Raw genomic sequence first — 18,457 nt, forward strand, 5'->3', positions numbered from 1 at the left:
CTGCCTCTAGAGAGCCTCGGCTTAGACAGTTGCAATATTATCATCTCCAGACAGAGATAGTTTTTTATTTTAATCCAAGTAAAATAAAGCCTGAGGGCTATTTGTCCTTTTAAAGTTGAGGTGTCAAAGAAGGTATTTCACGGCTGAGTGCCCTTTTAATACATCTCTCCCAGAACAGAACACCTTCCAGCATTATAGCCCTGCCTGTCTGCCAGTCACCCCATGACGACACGTGTGAACAGCAGAAATGAGGGAGGGGAGGGGGTGTTGCGACTAAATGTGTCCCCTTCCTCTTATCTGATGTGCTGATCTCTCTGTTTAACTGGGATAGGATGCACCGTAGATGTGTCAGTCGGAGAGGGAGAGTCCATGTAATCTTAATGTAATATATGTAATTTAGCAGACGCTTTTATCCAAAGTGATTTACAGTCATGCGTGCGACACATACATTTTACATCTGGGTGGTCGCTGGGAATCAAACCCACCATCCAAGTGACATGCTCTACCAACTGAGTGTGTGTGTGTGTGTGTGTGTGTGTGTGTGTGTGTGTGTGTGTGTGTGTGTGTGTGCGTGCGTGCGTGCGCGTGTGCGTGTGCGTGTGTGCGTGTGCGTGCGTGCGTGTGTGTGTGTGTGCGTGTGTGTGTGTGTGTGTGTGTGTGAAAACAGGTGTGCATGATAGTCATGAAGGAACCACTGTAAGGAACAAAGGGAAATTGTCGAGGAAGGAAGATGTTGATGTGTAAAATGTTCTGCTTGTCGAGCATTGTGTGTCGAGCCTGGGCGTGCAGACACAGTAGTGTAGTACAACGTTTGGAGTGTGCATGTGGGATGTGTAGGCCTATGGTTCATCCTTATGACCAAGTACAGGGTCTTCGGAAAACATTCAGACCCAATCCCATTTCCCACATTTTGTTGCGTTACAGCTGTAAAATAAAACATAATGACAAAGGTTTTTAGAAATGTTTGCAAATTTATTACAAATAAAAAATAGAAGTACCTTTGAGACTTGAAATTGAAAGCTCAGGTGCGTCCTGTTTCCATTGATCATCCTTGAGATGTTTCTACAACTTGATTGGAGTCCACCTGTGGTAAATTCAATTGTTTGGACATGATTTGGAAAGGCACACGCCTGTCTATATAAGGTCCAAAAGTTGACAGTGCATGTCAGAGCAAAAACCAAGCCATGAGATTCGAAGGAATTCTCTGTAGAGCTCCGAGACAGGAATGTGTCGAGGCACAGATCTGAAAAAGGGTACCAAAACATGTCTGCATCTTTCAAGGTTCCTAAGAACACAGTGGCCTCCATCATTCTTAAATGGGAGGGAGGTGACCAAGAACCCGATGGTCACTCTAACAGAGTACCAGAGTTCATCTGTGGAGGTGGGAGAACCTTCCAGAAGCCATCGCTGCAGCACTCCACCAATCAGACCTTTATGGTAGCGTGGCCAGACGAAAGCCACTCCTCAATAAAAGGCACATGACAGCACTCTTGGAGTTTGCCAAAAGGCACCTAAAGGACTGTCAGACCATGAGAAATAAGATTCTCTTGTCTGATGAAACCAAGATTAAACTCTTTGGGCTGAATGCCAAGCGTCTCTCTGGAGGAAACCTGGCACCATCCCTACGGTGAAGCATGGCGATGGCAGCATCGTGCTGTGGGGATATTTTTCATCGGCAAGGACTAGGAGACAAGTCAGGATCGAGGGAAAGATGAACGGAGCAAAGTACAGAGAGATTGGATCATCAGCATTTGTAGGTTCGATGACAGGCTCAAAATGGACAGAAACAAAGAACTTTCATCTGAAACTCATCAGTCTATTCTTGTTCTGAGAAAGGAAGGCTATTCCATGCAAGAAATTGCCAAGAAACACTAAAAAGATGACTCAGGGATGCTGGCCTTCTATGCAGAATTGCAGAGAAAAAGCCATATCTCAGACTGGCCTATAAAAAGAAAAGATTAAGATGGGCAAAAGAACACAGACACTGGACAGAGGAACTCGGAGTCGTCTCTTCGCTGTTGACGTTGAGACTGGTGTTTTGCGGGTACTATTTAAGGAAGCTGCTAGTTGAGGACTTGTGTGGCGTCTGTTTCTCAAACTAGATACTCCAATGTACTTGTCCTCTTGCTCAGTTGTGCACCGGGGCCTCCCACTCCTCTTTCTATTCTGGTCAGAAAAGGTTTGCGCTGTTCTGTGAAGGGAGTAGTACACAGCGTTGTACAACATCTTCAGTTTCTTGGCAATTTCTCGCATGGAATAGCCTTCATTTCTCAGAACAAGAATAGACTGACGAGTTTCAGAAGAAAGTTCTTTGTTTCTGGCCATTTTGAGCCTGTCATCAAACACACAAATGCTGATGCTCCAGATACTCAACTAGTCTAAAGAAGGCCAGTTTTATTGCTTATTTAATCAGAACAGTTTACAGCTGTGCTAACATAATTGCAAAAGGGTTTTCTAATGATCAATTAGCCTTTTAAAATGATAAACTTGGGATTAGCTAACACAACGTGCCTATTGGAACACAGGAGTGATGGTTGCTGATAATGGGCCTCTGATATTCCATAAAATATCTGCTGTTTCCAGCTACAATAGTCATTTACAACATCAACAATGTCGACACTGTATTTCTAATCAATTTGACGCTATATAAATGGACAACAAAATGTGCTTTTCTTTAAAAAACAAGGACATTTCTAAGTGGCCCCAATGTTTTGAACGGTAGTGTATATCCATTGAGGTTTGTCTTTATTCATCTCTAAACCACTTCCTCTCTCTCTCTCCTCCCTCCTTCCAACTCTACAGAGGCGTCCATCCTGAGCTACGACGGCAGCATGTATATGAAAGTGGTGATGCCAAGCGTGATGCACACTGAGGCAGAGGACGTCTCCCTCCGCTTCAAGTCCCAGCATGCATTCGGGCTCCTAATGGCCACTAACTCTCGGGACTCCGCTGACACACTCCGTCTCGAGCTGGACAGCGGCCGCGTCAAACTCACGATCAACCTAGGTATCGTATAAAACAGTTAACCGCTAACCCTCTTCTTTTGAGGAGGCATGTTTAAGTTAGCTCATAGTCGTTTTTGTGAGTTGTATTTTACATTAGTTCTTTTTTTGTTTTGGTCGAATACATCAAAAAATCTAACACAAACTAAAACTCATTTTGAATCATTTTTGTACAGTAGTTGCATGGATTGTATTTTGATTTGCTTGGCATTATATACAGCATTTTCTTGTTGCTGTGGTCTCTGTAGGGTATTTCTATCTCATGAATCTAACACTTAACCACAATATCCATGCTTTCAGGCTACATCTTTTGAACAGATCATACCACAGTCATTCTTCATTACGATATTGACTTGACTGTAGAAGAATTCACTAATTGTAACACATAACTCTCAGGCTAGACACTTTCAATGATTTACTCAACATTTTTCACAAACATTGTTCCACGTTGGCCTAGCATATAGCTATACCATATACGCATTTATAAGACTTTTAATAGGTCCTATTGTTTTATTTCGAATTTGTATCTCTTATGTAACGTACTGATAACATCTGGGCTTGTTCTTGTCGTAACAGTGTTTTGTTTATTATTTCCTGTTTTATTATTTTTATTTTGGTATGGTCCATATTAGCTCCTCCCATTAGTACCCCATACAGTAGTGTAGGTGGTATCTCCCATGTCACCTTGTTCAAAGATGGTACTCACCCCTTCAACGGCCCCTAGCCTGCGGCCCGCCTAGCATACAGCCCGAGCCCACAGCACACAGCTAGCCTGCCGATGGTGGCTTATAGGCATGTAGTATAGGGTTCAACATTCCAAAAAGCACTCGCACATCTGGTTGCAGCTGCGCGGGAATTATGAAAGAAAAGAGAAACTCGCACACTGCTCTTGCTAGTATAACTTATTTCTATTCAAGCTTACATGTCGGCCCAAAATGGGATAGGATAGAAGCACCCAATCTGTCGTAGTGACGAACGCATGCGCTCATACAATACACACACAAACAGCACCTGTCAACACATAATTACCATCACATTACTACAGTGATGACTATACTTCAGTTAGTTTTATATACATTATGTTTTCAATCACTTTATCAACTATACTGCTCAGTAGATAATCTGATCAAAACGACTAAATTCACTACTACTCCTGACACAACTAGTCCTGTGTTAGAGACAGGTTAGTGATTTGCTTCTAGGCCACTGTGCAGTGCTGGTGCTGACTGGATCGATGCTGTTTGCTTCCACTTTTCTGTTGCGGTTGACGGTACATGACGAGCTGGGTCACATGGATCCCAACCCAGATCACCTGACCAATCAGACCAATCCCAGGACTAGTCTACTTCCTGTATCTTCTTTTGAACGAGATACCCATCATGTAACACTGTAGCCTGTAGTTTAATGTAAAGTATACTGCAAATTGATTTATAAATCAACTGATGGCTACAGGTGTTGAGGACAAAATGAAGTTTCCAAAATACTGGGTTGGTAAATCGATGTGGCCATTGAACTGCAAGCGGACATTTTGAAATTGAATAAACATGTAAACACATTTTAAATATTTTTCAAAATGTATTTTATAGCACGCATCAGACCTACAAAATACTGCCAAACACAAAGAAAAGTATTTTAATTTGAGAGAAGTAATTCTGACCTCAACTCAAAGAAAGCATAATGGTCAAAATTGGAATAAGTCATAATATCCAAAATGGCAGTTTGATGTTGACGTCATCAAAAGTTACCATAACAACCTAAAATGGCCGCCAACGTCATGTGACCGTCCCCGGAAGGTGGAGTTTCTGTTCTTGGATGTCTGCAGCTTTTACCTTGAAGGATGCGATTTCATCTGTCACTTATTCTCCCCCCATCTAGACTGTGTCAGGATAAACTGTAACACCAGTAAGTCACCACTCCACTTGTTGGAGAATTCTTCTTTAAATGAACGTTATATAATGATGTTTGACATGATTTGTGTGTTATAGATAGGGTAATGTACAGAAGTGAGATAATGGAATTACATGGATAAGGGATCAGCTATAGCTAAGATCAAAGAGGACATTATAATTGTTTCTATACATTACTTTTAACTCAATTATCCAACTTTAAGTCTTTTGCCCTCAAAATGTTACTGAAATTCCCTCCCATATGTAACGGTCCTAGTATGGGAATGGTATTCTCTGTTTGTCTTGACAATATAAATGGTTGAATGACATGTACAGAGGTACAGTACAACTGCTCTTACTCATTAAGAGGTCTTGAGTCTGACAGAGAGAGGAACATGTGTTGGTCATGACAGACAGTCAAGGGCCTGGTTTGTGAATGTTGCCTGGAGAACGAATGTTGGTTTCAACTGATACGTGTGCAAGGTGTGTTTGAAACTGTGTATGTGTGTTTGAGTGTGTGCGTCTGTGTGGATTTCTCTCCCGCTCTGTGTGTGCGTGTGTGTGCGACAGCCTGTCCCCAAGCTGCAGCTTTATTTCACGGTAGATCCCAGTTTGAGTGACAGATCAGACACAGTCATTCACTCCAATTACTCTGATCAATGTCACTGATTGCACAGCACACCTAATGCGGCAATAGGTAAGATGTGTAATGAAACACACACACGAGCGCACACACACACACACACACACACACACACACACACACACACACACACACACACACACACACACACAGACACACACACACACTCTCCGTGAACACACTGGAGTGGCACACCACAGGCTTGACACGCCCTCTTGTGGATAGAAGAGGAATTTGTATTTGAAGAGATTCTCTCTTTGCCTTTTGTGGACCTGTGGACCTGTGAACCTGTGGACCTGTGGACCTGCACCTTCTATGATTTGTCCGCGTTGTGTAGAGATGTGCTTTGAAAAAAGTTCCAAGCCCTTTTATGAGTAACAGCAGTTATTATCTTACCATATGAGCAGTCATACGTCCACTGACAATGGACATAGATTATTGCATACTGTACACATGTACTGTATGTATTACGGTTTGTCATTTATTGTAATCTGTTCAGATCTTTTCTCCTCTGTTTTTACTTTAAGCCAAACCAAATCTTTGATTTAGAGTTAGCAAAGTAAACGCAAAATGCACAGAGTGCAACCAACCTGCTTTCCTGCATTCAAGATCCAAGCTAGAATCAGTGTCCCAGAAAATGCTTTCTTCTTCTCTGACCAACAAATTGGTTATCGGTAGACTAACCTAGCGTAGCAGGTGTAGAAGGGGGGAAGGGAAGTTAGGTTGAGAATACTGTGTCCCTGAATCGCAGAACCATCCGCCCCCACTAAGGTTGCTGGTAGAATAACCAAGCTCACCCCGACAAAACAAAGGTTTGGTTTGCGTTGCTGACTAACTCTAACCCTGAACTAACAAACGGTCCTTCTCAGGCAAGGGACCAGAGATTCTATATGCGGGACAAAAGCTCAATAATTATGACTGGCACTCCGTCAGAGTGGTCCGACGCGGTAAAAACTTCAAACTGACAGTCGACGAAGACATGGCTGAAGGTACTGCTTTTGATGTGATGAGAATTTAATTTACTAAAGCATTTTTTTTTTACTAATAAAAGAGGTGAAATCCTTTCATATTCCAATCCTGCCCTCTCCCCCCTCTTCCCCCCTTTCTTCCCTTCCTTTGTTATTCCCTACATCTTTCTATTTCCTGCTTTGCCTCCCCACACCCTCTCTCTCTCGTTCTCCTTCCTCTCTCTCCAGGCCAGATGGCAGGTGACCACACTCGCCTGGAGTTCCACAATGTGGAGACAGGGATTCTGACAGAGAGACGTTTCGTCTCCTCTCCCCCCCCCCCTTTCGTTGGACACCTGCAGGTAACACCTCCAGGCCTGGCAGGAACACATGTTAGATCATAAATCATCATTTGGCTCCTGGCCAGGCACTAACCTACACAGACCGAAGGGGGTCGGGGTCAGAGCTAGTGCTACTGTTATAGCCTCTAGACCTCTTCTAGATTCTCCCCCTTAAGATTTGAACAACTTCTCTCTTCCTTGCTTTAGCATTACTTAGGGTGATACAAATAGCTGTCCATATTATTGTCACCGCTGAGTTATCGCGATACCAAATGTTATTGTTATCGTTCCCTAACTCACCTCCACAGGGCCTGAAGTTCAACAGCATGTTCTACATTGACATGTGTAAGAACGGCGACATCGACTTCTGCGAGCTCAACGCCCGCTTCGGCATGCGTTTCATCATCGCCGACCCGGTGACCTTTAAGTCCAAGGGCAGCTACCTGGGCCTGGCCACCTTGCAAGCCTACACCACCATGCACCTGTTCTTCCAGTTTAAAACCACCTCCCCGGACGGCTTCATACTGTTCAACAGCGGAGACGGAAATGACTTTATCGCTGTTGAGCTGGTCAAAGGGTGAGGCACTAGTCATATGTACGAGTACCGTCATTCTCTTACCTGGCCTTGTTTGCTCAGTGTTCAGAGGAGAGCGAGTGCTCTCTTGTTGTCTCTACCACTGCTTGTGCACACACTCCCCTTCTCAGTAACTCACACACTCCCCTTCTCAGTAACTCACACACTCCCCTTCTCAGTAACTCACACACTTCAACTGAGTCCTATTTTTTTGGTAGTGCACGCTAATGGACACACACAGGCTGAAGGGGCTTCTCTGAGGCCGGTCCCAGAGTACACACACACAGGCTAAAGTGGCTTCTCTGAGGCCGGTCCCAGAGTACACACACACAGGCTAAAGTGGCTCCTCTTGGGGCGTATAGTGGAGAAGAAGGGCCCTTAATGAAGGGAAGCACTAAGGGGTGCTGAGGTGTGCATCTGTGTCCCTTGTCTCGTCCCTCCGTAGGTTTGTCCACTATGTGTTCGACCTGGGGAACGGTCCCAGTCTGTTGAAGGGGAACAGTGACAGTGCCCTGAATGACAACCTGTGGCACAACGTAGTTATCACCAGGGACGCCACCAACACACACACCCTCAAGGTGGACGCCAAGTCCGTCACGCAGAACGTCAACGGAGCCAAGAACCTCGACCTCAAAGGTAACAAGAAATACAGTGATAAACATATCCTCATACACTTTCTCCCACCGTTCCAAGGAAGCAAGTCAACACGCATCAAGTCTACCAGCACTAGAGATGTACTTTTCAGTAAAAACCAAGCAGTCAGCCTCTATATGCCCTTTCATCATAGAGACATAAACACTGTCAATCCAACGTTTACGCTACTGTAGCATAGCACTTAGAAGGTGTGTCCGACACATGCTTCCTTCTAAGTGATGCTAGTGTGGATGTTGGAATGGAGCCGACGTTGGTGTTTGCTCAGGCTGTTTGCTGATTTGACTGAACAAACTCGTTATAGTTGTGTAATGACTGGATTATCCTCTATTTACAGAAACGGTGTTGACACACTCTCTGACCTTTACATCCTTTATCCTTCATTTGTTCGTCAACTCACCCCTCCTTTCACCTGTCCCTCTCTCTCTCTCTCTCTCTCTCTTTGTGTCTCTCTCTCCCTCTCTCCCTCCCTGAAGGGGATCTGTTTGTGGCAGGGCTGGGGCCTAACATGTACCAGAACCTTCCTAAACTAGTGGTCTCTAGGGAAGGTTTCCAGGGTTGTCTGGCGTCTGTAGATCTGAACGGCCGCCTGCCTGACCTCATCAACGACGCCCTGTTCCGCTCCGGACAGATCGAACGCGGATGTGAAGGTACGACCCATGACCTATGACCCCTACGCTAAAAGAAACTATATATTATGTATGCGTCCAGTTCAAAATCAACCCCTTGCACCCTAGGTCACTAGATCTTGACCCTCTGCTATACTATCGTCCTTGCCCACTTACACCTTTTTGACCATCAAGCCCAGTTAATTTATGGCCACTTAGGGTCTCAGCCCAATGGTGTAGGGCAGTGGTTCCCAACCAGGGGTACTAGGACCCCTGGTGGTTCTTGGCCTATCCACAGGGGGTACTTGAGAAGACTCATGAGACCTTAGGCCTACTGGTAAAATGCACATGAGGGGGTACTACAGGGGAACTCCGGGCAGTGGTTCAGTAACCGAAAAAGGTTGGGAACCACTCGTGGACTGTGGTAAACTAATAGACTGGGGCACTGCATCTACCACTAGGTTGTGCCAAAGGATCAGTATTCAAACTGAGCTTGTTCTCTCACAGCACATTCCTAAACACACGCAATGACTTACACACCAATATCTATAAACCCGATCACTTTTTCTACCTACTCATTTTTCTACAATCTAACAGATGAACACTAATTAACCACTTAACATAACAACGTGAAGTACTTACCTTTATAGTCACTGTACTTACCTATACCTCTACTATACCAGATACTCAAACTAACCCTATGGTCCTTCACTAACCTGACTCTGTTGTTTTTACGCTTCTTTCTGTTCTGTTTGTTGTGTTTCTGCGCTAACAAAGTTGGTTTCACCAAAGCCGACCTGCAAGGTAGAAGGTTCAACTCTCAACGCTTCTCTGAGGCGTGGCTGAAAGAATGCTGTGTGCAATGCATTGTGGGTGTAGCATGTCCCACTGCTGGCGAGGAGGACTCGCTCTCTGGGAGAGGCGGGAGAAATTTTGGAGAGAGAGAGAGAGAGAGAGAGAGAGAGAGAGAGAGAGAGAGAGAGAGAGAAGGGTAAAAGAAGAGAAAGACAGAGAGAGAGGGTTAGAAAGAGAGTGATAAGAGGGAGAACAAGTGAGAGAATCCAGAAGGGAGAGACAGAGAGAGATACTGAAAGAGAGGAGGTGAAAAACAATCATTCCAACCCATACACGGAGAAGCACATCCATTATGAACCATAAGGTCCATTTCCAGCCCAGGGCTGTAGTACTGTAATTATGTTGTCCTACGCATAGTTGCTGTCTGCCTACGGCCGCGGCACCGACCGGCCCACTCTTTATGGTAATCATGCTCTGCTCGGTCCGTCCGTCCATCCGCCTGACACAGACCCAGAGTAGCAGAGTCCATTACAGTTTGAACAGAAACAAACTCGTGTTCCTGCTCCCATAGTCAGAGAGGAGAGTAGGGGTGAACATAGTGGATCAGAGTTGTAATTAAATAGGTAGAAGATGATACATGTAGAGTGGGTGTGTATATATATATATATATATATTAGAATACATCCTACTATACTGAGATACAGAGACACACCTGACACAGATTATTACTGTGTCAGGTGGGACAGAGGAAGTAGCCAATAGCATCACATACCTGCTGCTGAGCTTTAACCGAGGCTGGTTTCAGGGAGTTCCCAGAGTTACGTATACCCGTCTCTATATATCAAAGTAAATGACTCAGGTATTAAAAGTTGAGATATACAGAAAAGTATAGCAAACACTGCAAATGCGCATCAACCGTGCTGTTGAGGCCATCTCTCAGCCCCCCTCTCTCTCTCTCTCTCTCTCTCAACCCTGTCGTACTCCTTCCTTCCTTTCTCTGGTGAAATGAGAAAGTGCTGTGACAGAGAGTGAGTCTTCCGGTACAGACAGGGCCCTGCGACTGAATACCGCCACCTGCATTAGACAGTAAAGGCATTTTCAGCCAGCAACTATACTACTTCTTTTCTATTCTTCTGTTTCACCTCCACTGTCTTCTCATTTCTCACATATTCTCTTTCACATGACACTTGCACTTAAATGACTGTTTATTTACAGTTGTTTCTGTCTCTTGATCATTTCACTTTTTGAAATTCATTTTTTCTTTTGGAGGTTTCTTGATAAGACTTGTATGTCATTTGTTTGGATCCAGACGGATTTACTATATACATATAATGCATTGTTCTTGTTTGCATTCCCACTTAGACAAGTATTCAAAAGTGTGAGATACTGTATGTGTGGTGGCGGTTGGTGGAGAATGGTATACACACATCCTGTTTGACTTTGAATACCCCTTAGACTGTCTCAACGGAGTGCATACTCAGGGATATGCACTACTGTGCTTGCACACTCTGAAGTGTTCACTTGTTACTGTTCTTGTTTTCATTTCTGTGTTGCCTTAAGTCTATGGTGTTGTAAATCTACAGTGTATCCCATTATTGTAATGTTACACTTCCTGGAAAAAAAGACGTGTAGTTTTTGATCGTTTTTTTTTTAGGAGGGCGGGAACACTTTCTGTGGCTCCTGTACAGTATCTGTTATCGTAAAGCCACATGTGGACAAGGTCGTCTATTCCTCTTGTCTGTTCTTGCCTGTTCGTAATGGTTCTTATGCCGTGTTAAAACACACAGAGAGAGTGTTGTGTTTTCTTTCTCCAAACGTTGAGACGTCCTGTTGGAACGATACGGCCCGCATGACCCCCCCCCCACTTCCTGTTCCACACAAAGTGCACTACTGCATGGTACCTCCAATGACGGAGCTCAGTGGCATCCCCTGTGGTTACTCCACACCTTTACACCCTGTCTGTTCCTCCAGGACCCAGCACTACCTGTCAGGAGGACTCCTGTGCCAACATGGGCGTTTGTATTCAGCAGTGGGAGAACTTCACCTGCGACTGCACCATGACATCTTACACAGGGACGCAGTGCAACGACCGTGAGTACCGTTGTCTTCTTACTGTACACATGCAGACAGACACACAGACAGACGCCTTCAACTTTTCCATGGCCTGTTGCACTGAGGCACGCTGTGCGACAGCCGTCAGTACCAGCGGTCAAAGGGTTTTCTGCAGCGTGCTGGTTGTTACCTTATTCTTACGCTGTATATTCTCCTTTCTCTGTGACAGCAACAGTGAAAGGAATGGTGTGTCTGTGATATTCAAAATATGCCCCGAAGACCTTCAGCACAAGAGCGGTTGAATTGGTTTGAAATGGTTCTCAGTGTCACACCTTCTTGTTGTTTGGTCACAGAGCTTTAGTAACTTGGTTTTATGAGCCAGTGAGTGACTGACGTTATGTATAACTGCTGGTTCTGCCCGAGCAGTCATTTTATAAACACCCCTAAAGAGGTTTCTCAGATGTGTGTGGCTCTTATCCCCGTGACGATGGGGACTCTCGTCTTCAGTTTGCGGTGGCAGGCGCGCACAGTGGCGTGCACGATCTTTCACGGGTTCACGGGACAGTGTAATGTAAGGGTCGCTCTGCTCTGTTTTGCCCGTAGCACAGCTAACGAGCTGAATCATGTCGAAAAGGACCTGTGATCACACTGGTCTTTCATACCGGCTAATGCTGCTGGTGGCTCCACGGCTCTCTCGTCCTCGACCTGGCTCTCTTTCTTTCCCTTGCTCTCTCACTCTCTCTTTAGGTCCTCACCTCTCTGCCTTTACCTTGCTCTCTCACTCTCTCTTTAGGTCCTCACCTCTCTGCCTTTACCTTGCTCTCTCACTCTCTCTTTAGGTCCTCACCTCTCTGCCTTTACCTTGCTCTCTCACTCTCTCTTTAGGTCCTCACCTCTCTGCCTTTACCTTGCTCTCTCACTCTCTCTTTAGGTCCTCACCTCTCTGCCTTTACCTTGCTCTCTCGTTCTTTTTCTCTCTCTTCTCTCTCTCCCTCTCTCTCTCTCTCTCTCTCTCTCTCTCGTTCTCTCGTCTGTGTTTCTTGTCCTGTCTTTGACACAGAGTCGTGGTTTGAGGTGATGAGTGCTACTCTGACCCAGTGATTAGCCTACGGTCATGCCTCAGCAGACGTTCCAGTGGTTTCACATCTAATCCTGTCGACACTTCAACGTCAAGGAGCCAAGGGCACGACATCACCATTATTTCCATCCTAAATAGTTCCCTATGCAGTGTACTGCTTCTGGCTAAATCCCTCGGGCTTTGTCTTTTGTGGACTTGTTTTGTATTTTGCTTTAATTGGACCCCAGGTAGCGTAGTTGTAGCCAGCTAATAGGGATTCTAATACCAGTAAACAAAACAACAACTTCATTGTTAGTTGTTATCTATTAAAACAGGGGCCCTTTGGGTGCTGTTAAATGTAGTGGTTTAATGTTCTGGCCAGGTACCAGATTAGTGTTCCATTTGTGTTTTATAATCCATCCTTTTAGTTATTCTTCTCTACTGTACAGTTTACAATTGGCTGATTCATCCCCCCTCCTCTCCCCTGTAGCAGTAAATGAGAACGTGTTCTCAGTCAACTTACCTGGTAAAATAAGGGTAAAATAATAATGAAGTAGAGGTTCCACTTCCCCGAGATTTATAAACTGTTCATAGAGCCACCACTAGATGGCAGTAATATACCGAGCATCTCCGTACGCAGCCTAGCCTACACCAGGCTGGCTAGCTGAGAGAAGAAATTAGATGCAATCCCCTGAGCAAGAAATCAGCTTTCCTCCTCTCTCTCTCGCTCTCTCTCTCTCTCCCTCTCTCTCTCTCACTATCCCTCTCTCTCTGGCTATCCCTCTCTCTCTCGCTATCCCTCTCCAAACACACACACAAACACACCCCTCTCATGCTGTACCTGCTGCAGAAAGTGGATTGCTATGACGCTTTCTCCAACTTACACAATGCAACAGTGATATCTCAAATCATGTTGTTTGATAGTGAAACTGAAAGGGGCCCAGTGTGGTTCCATAGCTGTGCTGTAAGGCTGTGCTGTAAGGCTGTGCTGCAAGGCTGTGCTGCGCTGTGTGTCAGGCACGAATCGAGCGCAGCCTCACGTGAGTGTGGTTCTAATTAGCCCAGTGCAGAGTAGTGGAGAGTGGAGCCTCTTTCTCTCTCTGTCTGTATGTCTCGCTCTGTGTCTTTCTGTCTGCATGTCCGCCTCTGTCTATATTTGTCTGTCGCTGTCTCTGTCTGTCTCTACACACATCCTGTTTGACTTTGAATAACCCTTCGACTGTCTCAACGGAGTGCATACTCAGGGATGTCCATCTCTGTCTATATTTGTCTGTCGCTGTCTTTCTGTCTCTGTGTCTGTCTGTCTCTGTCTCGCAATTCAATTTCAATTTAAGGGGCTTTATTGGCATGGAAACATATGTTAACATTGCCGAAGCAAGTGAAATAGATAATGAACAAAAGTGAAATAAACAATAAAAAATGAACAGAAAACATTACAACTCACAAAAGTTCCAAAATATGAAGACATTTCAAATGTCATATTGTCTATATACAGTGTTGTAACGATGTGCAAATAGTTCAAGTACAAATGGGAAAATAAATCAAATAAATATGGGTTGTATTTACAATGGTGTTTGTTCTTCACTGGTTGCCCTTTTCTTGTGGCAACAGGTCACAAATCGTGCTGCTGTGATGTCACACTGTGATATTTCACCCAATAGATATGAAGGTTAATCAAAATAAGATTTGTTTTCGAATACTTTGTGGATCTGTGTAATCTAAGGGAAGTATGTGCCTCTAATATGGTCATACACCTAGCAGGAGGTTAGGAAGTGCAGCTCAGTTTCCACCTCATTTTATGGGCAGTGAGCACATAGCCTGTCTTCTCTTGAGAGCCAGGTCTGCCTACGGCGGCCTTTCTCAATAGCAAGGCTATGCTCACTGAGTCTGTACATAGTCAAAGCTTTCCTTAAGTTTGGGTCAGTCACAGTGGTCAGGTATTCTGCCACTGTGTATTCTCTGTTTAGGGCCAAATAGCATTTTAGTTTGCTCTGTTCTTTTGTTAATTCTTTCCAATGTGTCAAGTAATTATCTTTTTGTTTTCTCATGATTTGATTGGGTCTAATTGTGCTGCTGTCCTGGGGCTCTGTGGGGTCTGTTTGTGTTTGTGGACTGAGCCCCAGGACCAGCTTGCTTAGTGGACTCTTCTCCAGGTTCATCTCCCTGTAGGTGATGGCTTTGTTATGGAAGGTTTGGGAATCGCTTGCATTTAGGTGGTTGTAGAATTTTCACAGCTCTTTTCTGGATTTTGATAATTAGCGGGTATTGGCCTAATTCTGCTCTGCATGCATTATTTTGTGTTTTACGTTGTACACGGAGGATATTTTTCCAGGATTTTTGCAGAATTCTCCCTCTCTCTCTTTCTATTTCTCTCCTTCTCTCTCTCTCAAGGCTCTGGGGGTGACATAGAGACCTGGCAAGCATGGCACTGTGGGTGACGGTGGAATCAAATACCACCCTTCTAACTCTCAAGTTATGCCAGGTTCTGAGTCACATAGAAGGCTGTTAGAAAAAAGTCATCATGAGTCAAAGTTAGTGTTGCCTTTGTTCATTTCATCTGAATGCAGCCAGTAGAGCGTTTTTCTCTACTCGTGGTAAGATTAAAGTGAAAATTCAGCCAGGCAGTAACCTACATTTCTGCTGCGGTACGGTTGGCGGTTTGTCTTGTTTTACTGCAGACTCTAAGCCTTTACAGCAAATCCCTATATTGTATCCAACAGGGTACTGAAAGCAGCAGGCAGACAGTAAGGCAGGCAGACAGGGAGGCAGGCAGACAGGGAGGCAGGCAGACAGGGAGGCAGGCAGACAGGGAGGCAGGCAGACAGGGAGGCAGGCAGAGAGGCAGACAGGCAGGGAGGCAGGCAGTGAGGCAGACAGGCAGGGAGTCAGGCAGTGAGGCAGGCAGACAGGGAGGCAGGCAGACAGTGAGGCAGGCAGACAGGGAGGCAGGCAGTGAGGCAGGGAGGCAGGCAAGCAGTGAGGCAGGCAGACAGGGAGGCAGGCAGAGAGGCAGACAGGCAGACAGGCAGGAAGGCAGACAGTGAGGCAGGCAGACAGTGAGGCAGGCAGTGAGGCAGGCAGACAGGGAGGCAGGCAGAGAGGCAGACAGGCATGGAAGCAGACAGGCAGGAAGGCAGACATGCAGTGAGGCAGGCAGTGAGGCAGGCAGTGAGGCAGGCAGTGAGGCAGACAGGCAGGGAGGCAGTAGATGACTTATAGATGACCTGGAGCCAGTGGGTTTGGCAACGAATATGAAGCGAGGGCCATTCAACAAAAACATACAGGTCGCAGTTTTGGGTAGAATATGGGGCTTTGGTGACAAAACAGATAGACTACATCCATTTTGCTGAGTAGAGTGTTGGAGGCTATTTTGTAAATGAAATCGCCGAAGTCAAGGATCGGTAGGATAGTCAGTCAGTACCTGCCACGCCATAGAGACTGTCAGAGGTCCGGACAACAGGCCCTCTGACTGAACACCCTGAACTCTATCTGAGAAGTAGTTGGTAACCGTTTGGGTCTAGAGTGTCTCCGCTTTGAAGAAGGGGATGACCGCGGCAGCTTTCCAATCTTTAGGGATCTCAGACGATACGAAAGAGAGGTTGAACAGGATAGTAATAGGGGTTGCAACAATGGCGGTGGATAATTTTAGAGAGTGAGGGTCCAGATTGTCTAGCCCAGCTGATTTGTAGGGATCCAGATTTTACAGCTCTTTCAGAACATCAGCTATCTGGATTTGAGTGAAGGAGAAATGGGGTAGGCTTGGGCAAGTTGCTATGGGGGGTACAGAGCTGTTGACCGGGTTAGGGGTAGCTAGGTAGAAAGCATGGCCAGCTGTAGAAAAATGCTGATTGAAATTCTTGATTATTGTAGATTTATCAGTGGTGACAGTGTTTCCTAGCCTCAGGGTAGTGGGCAGCTGGAAGGAGGTGCTCTTATTCTCCATGAACTTTACAGTGTCCCAGAACGTTTTGGAGTTTGTGCTACAGGATGCACATTTCTGTTTGAAAAAACTAGCCTTTGCTTTCCTAACTGCCTGTGTATATTGGTTCCTAACTTCCCTGAAAAGTTGCATATCTCGGGGGCTATTCGATGCCAATGCAGTACGCCACATGATGTTTTTGTGCTGGTCGAGGGCAGTCAAGTCTGGAGTGAACCAGGGGCTATATCAGTTCTACATTTTTTGAACGGGGCATGCTTATTTAAGATGGTGAGGAAAGCACTTTTAAGAAATAACAAGGCATATTCTACTGACGGAATGAGGTCAATATCCTTCCAGGATACCCGGGCCAGGTTGATTAGAAAGGCCTGCTCGCTGAAGTGTTTTAGGGAGTGTTTGACAGTGATCAGGCAGACAGGGAGGCATATAGACAGGGATGCATATATACAGGGAAGCATATAGTCATGGCAGACACAGAGGCAGACAGCGAGGCATATAGACAGGCAGACAGAGATGCAAACAGCGAGGCATATAGACAGGCAAACAGGGAGACAGGGAGGCATATAGACAGGCAAACAGGGAGACAGGGAGGCGTACAGGGAGGCATACAGGGAGGTGTACAGGGAGTTATACAGGGAGGCGTACAGGGAGGCATACAGGGAGGCGTACAGGGAGGCATACAGGGAGGCGTACAGGGAGGTATACAGGGAGGCGTACAGGGAGGTATACAGGGAGGCGTACAGGGAGGCATACAGGGAGGCAAACAGGGAGGCAAACAGGGAGGTGTACAGGGAGGCAAACAGGGAGGTATACAGGGAGGTATACAGAGAGGCGTACAGGGAGGTATACAGGGAAATATACAGGGAGGTGTACAGGGAGGCAAACAGGGAGGTATACAGGGAGGCAAACAGGGAGGTGTACAGGGAGGTATACAGGGAGGAGTACAGGGAGGTATACAGGGAGGAGTACAGGGAGGTATACAGGGAGGCAAACAGGGAGGCAAACAGGGAGGTGTACAGGGAGGCAAACAGGGAGGTATACAGGGAGGTATACAGAGAGGCGTACAGGGAGGTATACAGGGAAATATACAGGGAGGCGTACAGGGAGGCAAACAGGGAGGTATACAGGGAGGCAAACAGGGAGGTGTACAGGGAGGTATACAGGGAGGAGTACAGGGAGGTATACAGGGAGTCGTACAGGGAGGTATACAGGGAGTCGTACAGGGAGGTATACAGGGAGGCAAACAGGGAGGTGTACAGGGAGGCGTACAGGGAGGTATACAGGGAGGTAACAGGGAGGTAACAGGGAGGCAAACAGGGAGGCAAACAGGGAGGTATACAGGGAGGCGTACAGGGAGGCGTACAGGGAGGTATACAGGGAGGTATACAGGGAGGCAAACAGGGAGGTATACAGGGAGGCGTACAGGGAGGTATACAGGGAGGCGTACAGGGAGGTATACAGGGAGGCGTACAGGGAGGCGTACAGGGAGGTATACAGGGAGGTATACAGGGAGGCGTACAGGGAGGTGTACAGGGAGGCCTACAGGGAGATATACAGGGAGGCGTACAGGGAGGTATACAGGGAGGCATACAGAGAGGTATACAGGGAGGCGTACAGGGAGATATACAGGGAGGGGTACAGGGAGGTATACAGGGAGGTATACAGAGAGGCGTACAGGGAGATATACAGGGAGGGGTACAGGGAGGTATACAGGGAGGCGTACAGGGAGGCAAACAGGGAGTCAAACAGGGAGGCAAACAGGGAGGTGTACAGGGAGGCAAACAGGGAGGTATACAGAGAGGCGTACAGGGAGGTATACAGGGAAATATACAGGGAGGCGTACAGAGAGGCAAACAGGGAGGTATACAGGGAGGCAAACAGGGAGGTGTACAGGGAGGTATACAGGGAGAAGTACAGGGAGGTATACAGGGAGGTATACAGGGAGGTGTACAGGGAGGCGTACA

The 18,457-nt window shown here is 46.1% G+C and overlaps 1 protein-coding gene across 10 annotated transcripts in view; it reads left to right on the forward strand.

Annotated features, from left to right (window-relative positions):
* LOC112237004 (neurexin-3b-like) overlaps positions 1–18,457 on the forward strand; it is a 492,294-nt gene that overhangs the window by 223,739 nt on the left and 250,098 nt on the right. For 8 of the 10 annotated variants that reach the window (XM_042321785.1, XM_042321793.1, XM_042321786.1 and 5 more), the window contains 9 exons: positions 2,803–3,006; positions 4,878–4,904; positions 6,401–6,520; positions 6,728–6,840; positions 7,128–7,396; positions 7,839–8,029; positions 8,521–8,694; positions 9,430–9,456; positions 11,419–11,538. In XM_042321785.1, the coding sequence (XP_042177719.1) occupies positions 2,803–3,006; positions 4,878–4,904; positions 6,401–6,520; positions 6,728–6,840; positions 7,128–7,396; positions 7,839–8,029; positions 8,521–8,694; positions 9,430–9,456; positions 11,419–11,538 (1,245 nt within the window). The remainder of the gene's footprint in view (positions 1–2,802; positions 3,007–4,877; positions 4,905–6,400; positions 6,521–6,727; positions 6,841–7,127; positions 7,397–7,838; positions 8,030–8,520; positions 8,695–9,429; positions 9,457–11,418; positions 11,539–18,457) is intronic. The other 2 variants (XM_042321789.1, XM_042321792.1) reach the window with 1 other exon arrangement.

The sequence above is a fragment of the Oncorhynchus tshawytscha genome, linkage group LG05, assembly GCF_018296145.1.
Source record: "Oncorhynchus tshawytscha isolate Ot180627B linkage group LG05, Otsh_v2.0, whole genome shotgun sequence".
Taxonomy (NCBI): domain Eukaryota; kingdom Metazoa; phylum Chordata; class Actinopteri; order Salmoniformes; family Salmonidae; genus Oncorhynchus; species Oncorhynchus tshawytscha.